This window comes from Fusarium subglutinans (assembly GCF_013396075.1).
Source record: "Fusarium subglutinans strain NRRL 66333 chromosome Unknown NRRL66333_c0000171, whole genome shotgun sequence".
NCBI lineage: Eukaryota > Fungi > Ascomycota > Sordariomycetes > Hypocreales > Nectriaceae > Fusarium > Fusarium subglutinans.
Window position 1 is genome coordinate 66376 of NW_023502234.1, and position 16192 is coordinate 82567.

Genomic DNA, 16192 nt, shown 5'->3' on the forward strand with positions numbered 1-16192 from the left:
CAGCCCACAATTCCCCTAGTCTGAGGCCGAGCTCGCCGCTTGTCTTGATGTTCCCTCGGCTCATTCCTGCGCTTCTGAATGGCAGGTCAAGTATCCGTAGTGTAGTCCAGTGTAGTGCGGTGTAGTTGTTGGTGAATCTGATGTTATGCGATGCTAAGCTGTTCAGGCTCAAGCACAGCAGGCAATCGGGAGACTAAGGCTGGCTGGTGGTGGGTGCCCATGGGCTGTACGCTTTTAGGACTGGTTGTGAACTGGCACTGACGCTGCCGTCTGTTAGGTTGCTGGCACCTGCATCATGGCACATGGCACGCTCTTACCTCACCTTACTCTTACAGTTTCCTGCTCTTTTCATCCATTGCAAGCAGTTCATGGTACAGTACAGTACAACACGATAGGATAAGGTAGGTACCCTTACACAGCCTTCCACCCGTTCCTTCCATCCCACTCTTACCTTACCTGTCTAGCACCTACCTTACCTTACACTCACACACACCTCACCTCTTACACCCCGGTTGCTACTCCCCTCCCCCATCTGAGCTGCTCCCGCACCGCACTTGCCTGCCCTGTGGATTAGGTCCGCTTGTATTTAACAATGCCATCGTCCCCAGCTCCTTCTCGAATCCCCTCTTGATTCCCTTTCGGTCATCTACAACAAACATCCGAATCTTTACAAGTCAACACCACGTTCGCTATCCTCCTCACCCTCCTCACCTCTCTCAACTCTCTTAGGAAGTCCTCGTCGACTCCTGTCACTCGCTTTTTATTTCACGGTGCTTTGGTTCTGGAACAACGATCCTCCTTCACGATACGCTTCTTACCTCATCTCTGGGTATTCAATCGTTTCCCATTGTATATAATCAGGAACAAACGCGAAGTGCAGAGACCAACTTTCAGATAGAGACCAAGGCTTACACCAAACCTTCTGGATTCAAACTCAATCTGCCAATAATCGACTGCCGGTTCAACTGGAAACGAAGCTTCTCAAGTGCACTTACATAGTCATCTTGGCTTTCGATTCTACAGACAGTTGATATCCTCACTTCTGCATACTCACAGTCGCTTCCAAAGCTATCACAGCTTCTCTCCAAAGGAAGGAAACCCAAATTCACCGCCATATTCGATCGCTACCACCCGTTTGGAAGACTTGGATTTAGACAACTACCGTACCACACAGCATCACTGGCCGGGGTTTTAGATATCTCTTCAACTCATCTGGCCTTGATCATCCCTGCTCCGTAGAGTCCATCGAGCATCTCAGTCATATTAGATTGTTGAAGCCCTCCGTGTATAAGTTTGAATCCTCGACTTGCACCTGAGTACATCCTCTCGACGCTCTACGCTGAATTGTTGTCTATCACGAGACCCCATTCACGAACTATCTCTAATACGGACCCCTTGGATCGATTCCTGGAAACCGATTGACTGGGTAGATCACTTACTGCCCTTGTCCTCCAACACTCGCTCTAAATCCACAAGCTTGTCTTTGTGGATCACTTCGTGTATGTCACTTGAGCCTCATTACAATCTGTGCGTGTACTTATTTACTCAACAGTTCTAAGTTGCAAATACCTCTGTAACATTTGCAAAATGGCTGGTCCCGGTGGTGGTCCTCCTCGCCGCAGTCACACCAAGTCTCGCAAGGGCTGTGATACCTGGTATGACCTATCAATCCATGATGGCTTTGCATAACACTAACAATTACTCACAGCAAGCGCCGCCATATCCGATGCGATGAAAACTTTCCCCAATGGTGAGTTGTGATTCGAAAAAGATTTCTTGTTCCCGAACTAACAGATGAAGCCGAAATTGCACCAAGCACAAGATTCGATGCCCATACAATGACGTGCAGGTTCCTGATGCTGAGCGCTCTACAACTCCCGACAAGCCAGACCTGATGTGGACACCCCAGATTGAAGCCGCCATCGTTGAATGGCAGTCGACAGGCATCTTCCCGCTCCCCAGCCTGGGAATATACCCTGCCCCAGTGCCACAACTATACTCTGTTGAAGATCTCCGTCTGATCTACCATGTTGCGACGCTATACTACCAACTCGCTACCATCGATGCTAATAATTTCACCCTTTGGACTCGCCATATTCCCACGTACGTCGAAGTAACATAACCATTAAATTGGCATATACTGACTCCGACCCTAGTCTTCTTCGAATTGGTGCCACGACACCATATGTGATGCACGCTCTGCTCGCTTTCTCTGCTATGCATATCGCTTTCCTCACCGACTGCCCTTTAGTTGGCAGCATGGCCTATGAGCACCGCGGCATTGCCCTCAAGGGGCTCCAGGAAGCCATTGGGTCTTTTTCTCGAGAGACATCAGATGCTATCCTTGCTGCCTCCCTCGTTCTTTCCTGGCAGGCCACTGACTGGTAAGTATCATGAATTCAGCATCTATTGACAGAAATTAACAGAATAATCAGGCGCAGCTGGACCCAGTTAATGCAAGGCACTTCATCGGTAAGTTGACCCGATTGTAGCAATAGAACTCTACTGACCTGGATATAGGTGATCGATGCCATGGACCCCTGGAAGCATGAGTCCCAGTTCGGAGACTTCATCGCCGAGAGCAGCACGTTCCCAACCGCCCCGCCATCTCCAGGAAAAGATCATCGACCAAGCCAGCCTCGCCCTGAGGATCTGGACGCGTACCAGCGGACGCTAGAGCAGATTCAAAAAGTCGAGGCTCACCTTAAGTACCACAAGGAAGATACTACACAGATTCAGCATCTCATTGGCTTTCTCCGAGGCTCCCGCAAGATCAGCCCTACGCTCTCCATTGCTCAGCAATTCGAGCGTCTCCAGCCTCTCCGTAAATGGCTCTTCTGGATGCCCGTGGGTTACTTGCAGAACTACCACGGCTCTCCCAACTCGCTGGTCATCATTGCTTATCTGTATACCGTGGCTCTCCTTATGGAACGGCTCTTCCCAGAGATTGGCGCCGCTTATTTTGGCAGTTTGTCTATTTCTCCCGTCGAAGAGATTGCTCGGCGACTCATGTCGATCAATGTTTCTGGTGCTGGAAGCGAGATGCAAACTCCCTTGACCCTTATGGAGTTCCCCATCGACACAGTTAGCCAGTTTCGGTCGCGTATGGGATGGATGCACCCCGAAAGAACTCCCTCTTTCCCTCAGTTCAATCCTCGCAATTTCACTATCCAGGAAGAGGTGCCCACCCATGAGTCGTATCTGTACGGAAACCCTGCTTTCAGCTACAGCACTGAGGAAATGCCCATGCTCAACGCATCCGGACCACCTTCTGCAGTGAGTCCACTGGTTTTGTCGCCGTATCCAAGCCAGCAGTACCTCAATGTTCCCTCACCGGCGTACAATGGAGCTTACAGCCCAGCATCTTCGACTTTCGAGGGCTCTGTCGCATACAGCGACACCGAGGAGTATGGATCATGGGACATGAACACTCTACAAGGCGGGCCATCCTCATCAATTCAGGACTCCCCTCAAAACTATGGCGTCGGGTTCGTTACTCCTGTCCAGGCTGTGTGGATCTAGGCTCCTCGAGACGACCACTGGCTCAATTTACACAAAGAACATTAGGGGATTGACCGTTACCACCCAGGATGAACACGACACCTGCATACCCGCCTCCAGAGGACCCGAGTCTATACATGGCTTCCATGACGAGCACCCAATCTCCATATATCAAGTCAGAGCAATTCGGCATGCTCCCCCTCCCCGAGTCTCCCGTCTCGTCGAACGCACCGCTCCCACGACATCGCCATACCTCATCCATGTCCTCTGCCCCGCACCCACCTTCTCCTCTGGCACGACCCCCTGTGATGCACCAATATGACGACAATACCCGACGTCGAGCCACCTGATACCAAGTCCGACTTCGATTCACCCTCATCTGATTTTACTGTTATGATTTAATTCGATGCTCTGCTATTTCCGAAAACGACGCAGGCGCCATGTATATCACGCTCCTTCAACACTCGCTACACCCAAACCTCTGCGTCAACGACGCTGACACTCCCTACCACTCGACTAACATGCGCATTTGGAAGTGCCGTGTTATATTCCACACTCTTTATGATACCCACTCTCAGAGGAACGACATTCCTTCATACCATGATACCCGATAGACACTCCTTTATGACGACTTATGAGATTTCGATCGGTTATAGAATTCACTCCTTACGGTTTCCGCCACAGATGGCGTAATAACCGTATCCGGAAAGCATAGCGACTGTTTTTTGTTTTTTTACTGCGCCTGGAAAAAAGTTTGGCGTTGAAGGGAGTTTTGAGTTAGCATTTGTTTGGCGCTCTAAATCGTGTTTTATTGTTTGATGCATGTATGCTTGGGATGTGCTTGCAGCGCCTGACTCTTCGCAGAGCCTGGAGCAGCGATGGAACAATACGGAACAGAAGCACAGTTGCGTGTTGGCTCGATTTTACCTGGCTCTTTTAAGAGAGGCCGTAGCTGGATATGCACGCTCGGATGAAATGAAATATGCGATGGATATCGTGTGAGGATAGACTGCTTGTTTGTTATATGTTAGCAGCTACAATCATGTTTTGGAGATGTAGGGAAGATTGATGTCTGATGGTAGTTCTTTTATGTTCGGCCCGGAGGTTAATTGATAATCTACGATGTTTACCTCATTATGCTATGTAATTGAGACGAATGTGATTGCTACACTGGAAACCGTGATAGTTGACGGCGACCAATTCCTAAGCCATATATGTATGTACCTTTCATTTTCAAGTACATGCACCAAAATAATTGACTCATTCAGCTTTTGGCCACTCCACACAACAAATCTCGATAGCAACCCAAAAATGGGATGTTCAATATGAAATATGAAAGTCAATGTATCTAGATAATTTTCTACTGCCTCCTGGTTGAGTTGGGGGATTAGAATTTCTTGTCGCCGGTTTCTTTCTGAACAGGGCCATTGGGATAGACTTGAGTCGCGAGTACCGCGGAATGAAAGGAACATTTAAGCAAATGCGTTTTACAGTCTTCGTGCCGCCATTCTGTATATCCCGTAAATTTATTTAGTCGATGCTGAAATTCAGGAGACAGTTGCTGAGCTGTATGATCTCGGCGTTAAAGCCAACATCAAAGATACCTTGTCTTGAGACACCGTACTTGAGAGCGACAGCTCATGATGGGCAAGGAAAAGAATGGTTCTTGTGCCTAGGAAATACATTATGTTATAGTGCAGTGAATTGTTCACATCAAGTAAGAAAGTAGGGAAATGATGTGTAGCATAGAGTCCTATGTTTTGCTGCTGGTACTTAATGACTGTCTGTAGCGGATCGGTGCTATCACCACCTCAACTAAACATCATGAAGCCTACCTTCGTATATGGAAGCCATTTCACACCACCTGGCTTCACGATATGGACACATGAAAAGGTTCGATAGTATAGTGGTTGGCAATTCATATCGGGACTACTTCCACTACTCTATACTCAAAGTCGCCCCTTTTATCGTGAGGCAGCGACCGAGGCCTCATCCAACATCAACGCCCTTACAGCCATCAGTGCATAAGCCACTATCCAAACATCCATGCGCTCTTCGACCAGTCCCGAATACATAGTAGCGGGCAATGTTAAGGAAAGAAGAAGCGTCAAAATGAAAAAAGGAGCGCAAATTCATCCAGGTTGTTGGTATCAATATTCCGTTCCGGCCCCCTTTCCAGGAACTCATATCCAGCTGGTTCACAACCCTGAGACCGAAGCGGATTTCCTGTCTAAAAATACAACAAAAAAAGACGACTGCCGACCGTTTGGAGGCTCTTCTACCTCGGAAACGTGCGCCTGTCAATGCTCAAAACTCCAAGGCGCCTGTGCGAAAAAACAACGATTGAAATGGATCATGTATGGGGATTGGTCCTCTCAGCTCCGGTATCATATGTCGTCGATGCTGCATCTCTTGAGCATCGTCGTTCGTCTTCGATGTCATGTTCAGACGTTCATGGATAAATGTATCAAACTTTGAATCAGCAGGCCGCATTCGAATGCCCACTCAAGCCGAAGTGCTACTGCGAGGTCTATTGGACGGCGTTGAGTTTGGTGGCGGTAAGCGGGCACTATCACTACGGTCACGACCAGCTCCCTCCCGCATAGCGTCACTGTAGCTGGGTACTGGAGGTTGGCGAGGACTTGGAGTTTGCCGTGAAGGAAGCACCGTGGCGGAAGAGTTACCTCGGCTGCGGTTCATTACACGAATAAGAGGCGTATCTTCCTCGCTGTCACTTCCATATCGACCATCTTCGCTACCTGAATGGTCGGGACTTTGGTATTCAGGAGGCGGGTTTGTCGCATCCTCGAGATGCAGATGCAGAGGATTGTGGTCGTGGGTCTCCTGCCGAGGTGCGGCATTGCTGCTAGCTTCGCCGTTCTCCTCGTTGGGTACAAAATGAGCCAAAGAAATATCGGTCGAGCTCCTAACTGGTCCGGGACTTGTAGGAGGCAGGACGCGAAAGTTACCACTACGTGTTCGTCCATGCGAAGGGTTGAGATCGTTAGATGGGTTGCGTGTGTTGTAAGAGCTTGCAGTGATGGAGTGGCTGTGTTGCCTGCCTTGAGGATAAGTATTGCCGTCCTTGGTGCCAGCTTCCAGCAGTATGCTACCCTGCTCAGAGCCATAAGGTGGCGGAGGAGCCAGGCTTCCAGTCACAGGAGCCAGACCCCATTTCTTGACGTTGGCCTCGATGAAGACGAAGCCGGCCTGACCAAGGTTGACGTGAATAGTAGCAGGACCGTTTGCACCGATGGCAGGGAAGAAGTTTTGCGCCTTGAGTCCATGAACAACCTCCTCGAGCTTCTTACCATTGCGAGTGAAGAAGATAGCACCGGTTCGAGGACGATAACCCACCCCAACGACATCGCCCTGCACTAGTGGGGGACCATAGGGAGTGGCGCCGAATGGTTGATTGTAGCGGCGGGCACCGGTAGATTGATATCCAACAGAGTACTTGTGATAACCTGGCATTAAGTTCAGTAAATGGTCGCGAAGAATCAAATTGTGACAAACTCACCCGGCAGTCGGAAGAGGGGATAAGGCTTGGTAGCCATACCGATACTGAGCAGAGTGTTTTCGGGTTTTTCGTAGATCTTGGCTTCCCAGTAGTAGACATCGTTTTGCTTGGGAACAGGAAGATTGCTCATGACGGTGCATTCCGAGTCAAAGAATTCGATTTCGGTACGAGCTTCGACAAAACAGTTGGCGATCTCCAGTTCAGGCTCAAATTCCCATGCGGAGACACCCTTTTCTTGTATGGCGAGGTATTGAGACAGAGAGATATCAGTCTGCATTGATTCGGGAGGGTTTGCAGTAACCCAGGCTTTTGGACGCAACAGACGTTAGTAAAATACATTCGCCAGCTTAGCGAGTGCGAGCGCGAACGGTTGGTGACATACCCTTTGCACGTAGATATTCCTGGCGAGACATATCATCCATGACCTCGAGGGCCTCAGCCTCATCGCGTGCGAACGCTTGTTCATCATCGTACTCGCCAGGTCGACCGAGACGATCGAGGATGATGCGACCGGTACTCGCACAGCCAGAAACCCAGAAAATGAAGATGACTAGGGCGATGAGGACGATTGAGCCGAAGGATGACACGAGGCCGATGACGACGCCTGTAAAGGCAGACGACGGGTTGGAAGAGAGCCCCATGATGGGCGACGGACAAAGTATTTGGTGGCCGCCTCTTGATTTTGATTCGATTTGCTTGTTCTTGATGGGGTCGAGAGATTAATTCAAGGAGAATTGCGTTTGGCTCGGATTGTATAGATCGTGTTGTGCGGATTAGTCGATCGATCGGTCGGTCGGGGACAATCAAGGCACGGGTCTTGGCGGACGGCGTCACCGCCGCAAATAGTACATGTAAGAATCAATCGCGCGGCGAGATAAGCAGAAGGAGACGTGGCTGAGGAGTCAGTCGAAGATGAAATCGCTAATATCGATGAACGGAGGAATCGAAAACGCCGAAAGAAGGTGGGAATGAATCTGAGGAGGATGGGGAATGAGGCCAAAAGATTTGGTGGTGATGGTGAAGGAGGAGAATGACGAAGACGGGGGAGGGAGAGACGAGAGAGGCGAGCCCAGGCGTCCCTGGGTGAAGTGAGATGGTTGGCTGTTAGTGTTAGAGGATTGGATCAAATGTGGAGGAGGAGGAAGCGCAATACGGATGGGCCTAACTACCTAGATTTTAGCCCACGGGACATCGCCACCCGAACGCAAACAGCGGGCTATCAGTAAATCAAAAGTTGCGAGATGATTCTTTGAGGCGTTCTCTTTGAGGGACATTGATTTAACACCAGCTTTCTGACCACAGGCTCGTCTAAGCTGCGAACAATTGTCTCCAGCACTAACAAATCACTATCGTCATAAGCCCACTGAAGCAGGCAGTGGATTGACGTTACCAGTGACCTCCTCATAGGTAGTGGGGTGACCTGAGCCTCTGGGCTATAGGTGTATACCACTTCCAGACGGAGGCATCCGCAGGGGGGTCACCTTCAGTGGGAAGCCTAAAGAGGGGCCGAAGGGTCGACGGAAGCAGCGGGAGCGGGCTGATGGGACATGATAGCGCTTGCATTGTGTTAGCGCGAGTCACCACTTACGTTGCATATCACTAACACTCGGCGTGGGGCCTCATGTCTCCCAAGGCTGAACCAGAAACGATCATCACCAGTATGTAACAGAATCTCAAAGTGGCTGATGAACCTGGACCTAGAACCTGGAACCTTGTCAGACCAGGACAGGAACCAAAAGAAGCGAAGAAGCGAATCGAAATGCGACGCTGATGACGACGTTGAGAGTGAGTTATGTTACGGACTGACTTTTACGATATTGTAGCTGTGACGCGAGCAGTAAGAACTCACTCATTCACAACAGCAGCTATCGCATGATAATACCAAGCAATGCAAAATGCAGTTTTGTTTCGGCCCGGTGCCTGTCCCCTCGCAGCTACGACGCCCCCAGGTTTCACATCTTCCATGGATTTTAGCGCCTTATCCATCAAAACAACAGAGCACCTCAGCTCGTATGCTATTTTGAGCCTTCGCGATACGCCTTGCGTCTATTAATTTTCATTTAGTACACGCCAGCCAGCGAATTGTCAAATCCTACAATCCTGACGTTTTTCTAATCAATATCCCAAAAAAGTCGAAACATGAACTGCTTATGGAAGGTAGTAGCATGTTTAGGGAGACATGTGAGACATTGGACGATAGTTTCACTATTCGCCCTTATTCGCCCTTTTTGGTGAAAGTAAACAAGGTGTTGCAAAGTCGCGATCATAACCTTGGCAACTATCATGGCTGAAACCTTCATAGTTTAATGCCTCGAGTACCTTGACATTAATGTTACGCCGGCTTATACCTACACATTCACGACCAGAACTTCATACAAGCCAGGGCATCATGTTTACTCAATGCATTGCCTATCTCGTGTTCTAACAATCTCAACATGTCAATTCATGTCCGTGAGAAACCGTTACCATGCCTATTTACATTAACGTTATACATCTACATGCACGCAGTGAACCCAGCCCAAACCCAGAGTAAGAAAATCGCATTTTACCTTATAGCCCATTCAAGACTTTCGTCATTCCCATATCACGTCAACCTTAACACTCCTCTCCTCGTCCTCGTCGGTATTCCCTCTGTGCTCTTCGTGCCCGTCTCTCCTCCCTTGCCCTCTCCCTCTCAAGCTCCCTCAGCTCAGGCATCGGGTGGTGGTAGCTCTTGGTACCCAGATCGCCGCTATCGTCTGTGGTACGGGTCACCTGTGATCCATCGAGAAGACTCTCACTGACCTGGCTGTCGGCGCGGGTGTAGCTCTCAGCACGCTGGTAGCTGAAATCGCGACGGGCAGCTCGGCCAGCTTCACGAAGACGACGGGCCTCGGCGCGCATGCGCTCTGCCTCACGGTTCTCCCGACGATCAGCGGTAGAGTAGACCTTGCGGATGCCGCCAGTGACTTTGGTAGGTGTGGTTGTAGGAGTGGTCTGACGGTCAGAAAGAAGGTTTGTCGAGACGTTAGATTCAGTGCCGGGGTTGGTAGAACCGTCCCATTCGGAGCCTTCACTCTCCTTGTTCAGTCCACCGACACGGGCGGGTCTTTCGTGGCGATAGCTGCGGAGTTCCTTTTTGGCAGCAAGTTCGGCCTCCTCATCTTCAACGCCTGCTTCACCAACGTGACGGCTAGTCTTCTTGCCCTTCTTCGCACGCTCACGGTCTCGCTTTTCCTGCTTGCGGCGTCGCTTCTCACGTGCACCAATGTCGCTTGCTCCAGCTGTGACACCGGTAAGTGTTGTGCTCTCTGTGACTACAGTCGTGTTGTCGTCATCGACGTCCTTGTATACACTTCCACCACCTAGGTTTGTTGGCCGAGTTGCATTAGAGAGAATCGTGCCGTTAGGCCCAGTGCGCCGAAGAACCGTAGATTTGTAGTCATCCCAGTCTGTTTCCTTGAATTGGAAGCCGCCGTTCTTTGCCCAGAAGAAGAACCAGATACCGGTACACACGAACGCCACACCGATCAGGGCAAAGAGGAAGAAGAAACCGGCATTGTTGATGTTGTGAGGGTCGAACGAGCCAGATTCAGGCTCGACTGATGGTTTGTGTCTATCGTTCTTGTCGTCGTCTTTATCATCTCGAGCTAGCAGCACTTTACTGCCCTCCAGCAAGTGTCCCGAGAGTGTGGAAAAGGCCTCGGCAGCACGAGGGGCGTGCTGTGTGATTGAAGACGCACTGCGCAATGAGCGGATGATAGCGGGTGCCATGATGGTATGGAGTGGAATGAAGAGGTCTCAGTCGAGTATAGATATGTGCAAGCTAGGCCCAGGGTGCTGTAGCCCAGCCGAGCTCAATCGTGAATAAGACCAAGCTTGCAGTTGAGGCGAGTGAGTATTCTTGATGTATCGATCGAATGAGTGTGGTCAGTAATAGTTATCGTTAAATGAGTCGTGTGGTGTTGATTATGGAAATAGTGTGTTTTCTGAGCTAAGGAGAAAGAATAATGGAGAGAGAAAGAGTGTTGCGTGGCTCAGGCTGGGCGATGGTGCTTGGTTAACCCAGAAACGAGGCCTGTAAAGTGTGTGGCTGGGATGCGTAGCGGGTGGTTGGGCAGCTTCAACGTGCGCGTCAGAATGCTTACAACGAACGCTCTTGGAGTTTGAGAGAAAAATGAAAATAAAGCAATGATCTTGTACGATGTCAAACCAGGGCTCCAATAATTTCCTTGTAGTAATCGGACCAGCTTCAATGGCTTTTTTTTTCTGATCTCATCATCAGAATCCAGCCGCAATCTTCAAATGACGTCGAAAGTAAACAAGACCCTATCGCTAACCCGGCAACCTCGCACAGAGTGCCCATTTAGTAATCAACCAATGGCAGCTGTCCACGACCTTAATGCTCCAGATTCGCAATGCACACGCCCCCCTTCGAGTTTTATTCTTGCATCTTGGGAATGTGACTGACGAGCTCTATTTTAGCCCGCATGAGAAGAAGTTTCTAGGCAGTAGCGCCGGTCTTTCTGAGACAGCTATTGTCCCTACCTAAGGTTCGCATGAAGAGATTGTGACACTTTGAACCATTCTTTTCAAGTTTGACATTGGAATGCCACTAGGCTACATATTTGAGACCTTGCGGACCATGTTTGATTCAATCCCTGAGACAGCGCCAGGCACTGCACTGCTCACATTTGCATGAATATCTCGGGCGCTTACAACGGATGAAAGCTGCTCTGGGGCGGTTAATCTACACATACTACAGATCGCCAGTTTCTTATGCACAAACTCAGACACCTGAGACAGGAGAAAAAGGGATGGCTAATAACATGTTGCCATTGTTATGCTATGGTTAAACCCAATCATATCCATACAGTCTATGTCTTGTTACTCTCTCGGTCTCTCCATCCCCAAACACAATATCTTCCGTTTCGACCAAAATCCTTCATCTCCGTTCAACCCACTCACAATCAATATGCCACCCTTGATCAGCCGAAGATCTTGTTACAGGTCACCATTTCATGTCTCGGAACAAATAGAATAGAGAAGCCAAACATGCATGTCATGCTGGTTGTAACATAAGATTATTCTCTGCCGGGCAGCAGATAGAGGCGCGAACCTCGTTTGCCCGTACAATCTATCGTTCTGATGACAAGGGTCCAATGGTAGTTCTAGCCGAGTCTCAAATTCCTCCTCTTACACCATGCTCAACAATGCAATACACAAGCCAAATCCATAACCGTCTCTCATGCAGCCTCCCACAGGGATCCCCTGTTGATCAGATCGCAGCAAGAAGGGGTACAGGCAAACAATGGGAAATTGTCTAGTTCCAGTCCAATGAAGGCCAGTCCACTTAAACATGAATCTACACCCTGTAAGTAGCAGCGACCATGCATCAGAAAAAGACACTTCGGTTCAAAGCCACCAAAGGTAAGACATATGTTCATTGTGGACGTACTGGTGCCCTTCCACTACCCAACCAAACTCCAAAACAGCCCATCTGGGCGTACATGATTTCCGAATAGAAAAAAGTTGAGCTTTCAGTAAGCGCTGTTGGTGCTGGTACTTCGAGGTACTAGAGCCGGGCTGGTAACTCAGCTGGGCCATCAACTGGATGCTTCCACCATCACCACTTTTGGGGTATCAACTTTCTGCCACGAAGCCAACGGGAGGGCTTGATCCAAGAATACAAAAAAGATGAGCTCAGTGTATGAGTACAACTCTGAGTCCAAGACCGCAGCTTGAATGTAATCAAAACGACCACCGGAATGCTCATCAATGACCAAGATTCAAGATTATAGGCGAAACGCTGCCCATCCCGTAGACATTTGTATGCAGGAAATAAGAAAGAAATAGATATAGTTCCGAAAAAAAGAAAATGCAAAAACGCGCTTATCATCAACTTTGTCATCTCTCATAAGAAAAAATCATCAGTAAATGTAGTCATCCATGGCAAAGGATGGATCATATGGTGCATGGTTTCCAGAGTACCCACGATGATGCGAGTCAGAACGACTGGGAGTATGTGGTCGGTAAGGGAGAGCCTTCTGTTCAACTCGGCTGCGGACATCTTCAAGCTGGTAGTAACTGCTAGCGCGGTCGCTGCCAACTCTAGAGCTGCCGGTAGGTCTTGAAAATGTGATCTCACCTCCATCGCCACACTCAATCTCTGCACCCGACACTCGCACGACGGCCGAGCCTGACACTTTGATCGTGACATTGTCAGTGTCGCTTGAAGAGGAACGGGTGAGACCAGTGGTGTTGCTTCGCTTATACTCGCTATCATCATGGCTGCCACTACTTCGACTGCTCCCGCCACCAAGCCGAGGGTTGCTAGCTTTGCGTAGGGTTTCAGCAGTCAATGGCATGGCGGGACCGCCATTGATGTCATCTTGGTATCGCATGGCGTCCAGGTATTTATCCTCATCCAAACTGACACCTCCACCACCAAGTGAGCGATCTTCGTAGTAGGAATCTCGTCGGGTTCGGGCAGGCACAATGTCGATTCCACGCTGTTCATACGCAACGGAGCCTCGTCGAGTGCGAGCAGGAACAAGATCAGCACCATGATGCTCATAGGCGACAGAACTGCGTCGAGTACGGGCCAAAGCCGTACGACGATCGAAATTGGCTTCAGGAGAGTCCGCAAAAAGGCCGGGACTGTCATTGAAGTCTTCATCGTCATAGCCTTGGTCAACAAACCCAACACGACTACGACCCGAAGGGGGTGGCCGCGAGGGAGTCCTTATCTTTTGCCTTGTCAATGACTGAGGAGGGGGGCGGAATGGAGTGGTTGGAGGAGGCATTGCAGACTTGGGCCGTGGGATGCTGTCAGGAGGAGGCATACGCCGGCGATCCTCGTCATTCTGTTGAGGCCTCTTAGAACGAGAGGCACGTCTAATAAGACGAGGATCGGGCTGCTCCTCCTCCTCAAAGTCATCCTGAGGATACCCGACGTTTGACGGTGAAGGCTGCTGTTGACGGAAACCCATGGATGAAGCTGGCCGCTCAAAACGGTTTCTGAGGTGAGCGCTGGCCTGCTGCGAAGGCATATCAAAGAACCCAGGTGTTCCAGCACCTGGGCCGGGCGAAGGCGGAACGCCGACCACTGAGGGAGACTGTCCTCCAGGGAAGTAAGGTGGTGGCGGGAATGATCCGACTGGGAAAGAAGGTTGAGAAGCTTGGGCATGGTGCCAGCCAGCATTGGAGATTGGAGGGGCGGTTTGTCCGGGGTAATAGCTATGAGGTCGAGTCTGAGCACGGGGGCGCATGCCAGAGACGGCAGGCTGCTGAACACCGTAAGAGGAGGGATCCTCGACACGGCCTCGGCGATATTGTTGAACAACAGGCTCAGTCTTGGTGTGGGTGAGTGATGTTGGGCGAGGTCTTCTCGCAGGCTTGGGCTCACGTTCCTTGGGTGGTTTGGCTTCGGCTCTGACCCTCCGTTGTTGCTGCTCAGCAGCTTCCTTCTGCTTGCGCTCTTTGCGACGTCGATCTTTGTCGCGCTGTTCACGAGCTTCACGTTCATAGTCTCGGCGGGGGCGCTCTTCCCTACGAGGGGGCTCTTCATCAGAGAGACCTTCACTAGGAGGAGAAACGTGTCGCCGGCTGGAATATCTCCTGGTTTCACCTCGAGACTTTCCTGTGTTGGGGCGTTCCTTGGGTGGACTGGCGGGGCCGGGAGCTTCAGAGACAGCATAGCGACGGGTGGCTTGGATGCCCTCGAGGACAGAGCTGCCGGAATCCTCCTCGGCATCCTCGACGTAGCAGACGTGGTTGGACATGGTGTAGTTGGAAGATCGGAGAAACTTGAGAGTGAATTCGGCTCCAAAAAAAGTCAATTCGATGAGGGGGTTCGACGGGATCGAACAGGGACCACGCTAGGTGGGACGGCGCAGTTGGTGGATGAGATCGCAACTCCAGGCGGTGAGAGCGCCGGTGGCGTTGGTGTTGACGGTTACTGCGATCGCGAACGCAATGCTTTAACGTCCCCTTTCGTGAAACCTAGCAAGCGACATGTGAAGGAAGTCGAATTCGTTGACCAAGACAGCTGCAGCCGAAAAAAGTCGTGAGCAAAATGTCGCTGCTGAGTTGGATACAGAAGGCGGTGACGATAGTGGCATAAACCAGGGCGCTTTTCGATGGAGACGCTAGTAGCGATGGATATGTAATGTTCGATGCTTGGTAGATGCTGGTGCTATAATGTTGATCGAGGTGAGTATAATGTTGATCGAGGTGAGTATAATGCTCGACTGGAAGTGAAAGCAGAGCGAGGAATCGAAGAAATATGTTTGTTTTAAAAAGACAATGTATCAAACTGTCATGGGAGAAAGACAAGACAAGAAGGAGGGGAGGAGGGGGGGAGAAGCGATGGGCATGGATGGACGGGATGGTCTGTTTTTAATAAAAGTGCCCAGGTGGTGGTAATTTCAGGGCCTGGGGGCGTCCAGCATTTTCTGAAGCAGACCTACCTTACCTTACCTTACCTCAGAGTGAGGGGGGGCGTGTAGGTATTCAGATCCATCTGTTCCCGGTAGTTTGAGTGGTAATGCAGCACTATTACCGCCCAGGGCGGACACGCAGCCACAGGCCGTTGTGGCCGTCCGTGCCAGCGATGAGAGGCTACCTAGGTACCTATTTGATTTAAGCCCAACGAGAAGTTATGCGGACAACAAGAATTGGATCATAGCCTGGAAGACTCGATACCTCGAGTTTGAAGTGATATGTATATAGAAAACCCTACTCCGTACACGATTGACAGAAAAAGAGGAGGGAAATGAGCAAGAGTGAGAGTGTGGATGGGCGTGTTAGTAAACTCACCTCAAGGTGCGACTGTAGAGGAAGCAAGGGAGAATCTCGCCAAAAGGGAGGGGGTGGCTCTACACCACGGGACGATGGACGATCAATCAAGCGACTCGACGCTGGAGCCAGCACAGCAATGGAACTGCACACTGCAGTCAGTCAAATCAAATCAAATCAAATCAACCACATCAAGTCGCTGAGAGCAATGACGAAGGCACTGGCACAAAAGCAGAACAAGACGCAGATAGAGAGTGGTTGTCGTCTGTTTCTACTCGTTCGTTTTGCCCAGACCAAAATATCTTGATTCATCAGCACCAGAAAAAGTCGGCCAGTGAGACAGACAGACAGACAGACAGACAGACAGACACTCGCTCGATCCTCGTTCATCCA

The 16192-nt window shown here is 50.2% G+C and overlaps 4 protein-coding genes across 4 annotated transcripts; 1 reads left to right on the forward strand and 3 right to left on the reverse strand.

Annotated features, from left to right (window-relative positions):
* Positions 1 to 1587: 1587 nt before the first annotated feature.
* On the forward strand, positions 1588 to 3851 carry FSUBG_10179 (UPC2-like protein; the record flags this gene model as incomplete). The annotated part of the gene is made up of 7 exons (XM_036674731.1): positions 1588 to 1655; positions 1709 to 1750; positions 1801 to 2103; positions 2157 to 2384; positions 2436 to 2472; positions 2521 to 3488; positions 3590 to 3851. 7 exons carry the CDS (start codon positions 1588 to 1590, stop codon positions 3849 to 3851), a joined length of 1908 nt encoding a protein of 635 aa, XP_036534342.1.
* A 2155-nt stretch (positions 3852 to 6006) lies between these two features.
* Positions 6007 to 7662, reverse strand: FSUBG_10180 (ssh-4; the record flags this gene model as incomplete). Its single annotated transcript, XM_036674733.1, has 3 exons — positions 6007 to 6968; positions 7022 to 7327; positions 7404 to 7662. The coding sequence occupies 3 exons, from the start codon at positions 7660 to 7662 to the stop codon at positions 6007 to 6009; spliced, it is 1527 nt and encodes a 508-aa protein (XP_036534343.1).
* Positions 7663 to 9616: 1954 nt separating this feature from the next.
* FSUBG_10181 (cytochrome oxidase maturation) lies at positions 9617 to 10774 on the reverse strand (the record flags this gene model as incomplete). Its single annotated transcript, XM_036674734.1, has 1 exon — positions 9617 to 10774. One exon carries the CDS (start codon positions 10772 to 10774, stop codon positions 9617 to 9619), a length of 1158 nt encoding a protein of 385 aa, XP_036534344.1.
* A 2156-nt stretch (positions 10775 to 12930) lies between these two features.
* On the reverse strand, positions 12931 to 14784 carry FSUBG_10182 (uncharacterized protein; the record flags this gene model as incomplete). Its single annotated transcript, XM_036674735.1, has 1 exon — positions 12931 to 14784. The coding sequence occupies one exon, from the start codon at positions 14782 to 14784 to the stop codon at positions 12931 to 12933; it is 1854 nt and encodes a 617-aa protein (XP_036534345.1).
* Positions 14785 to 16192: the final 1408 nt, after the last annotated feature.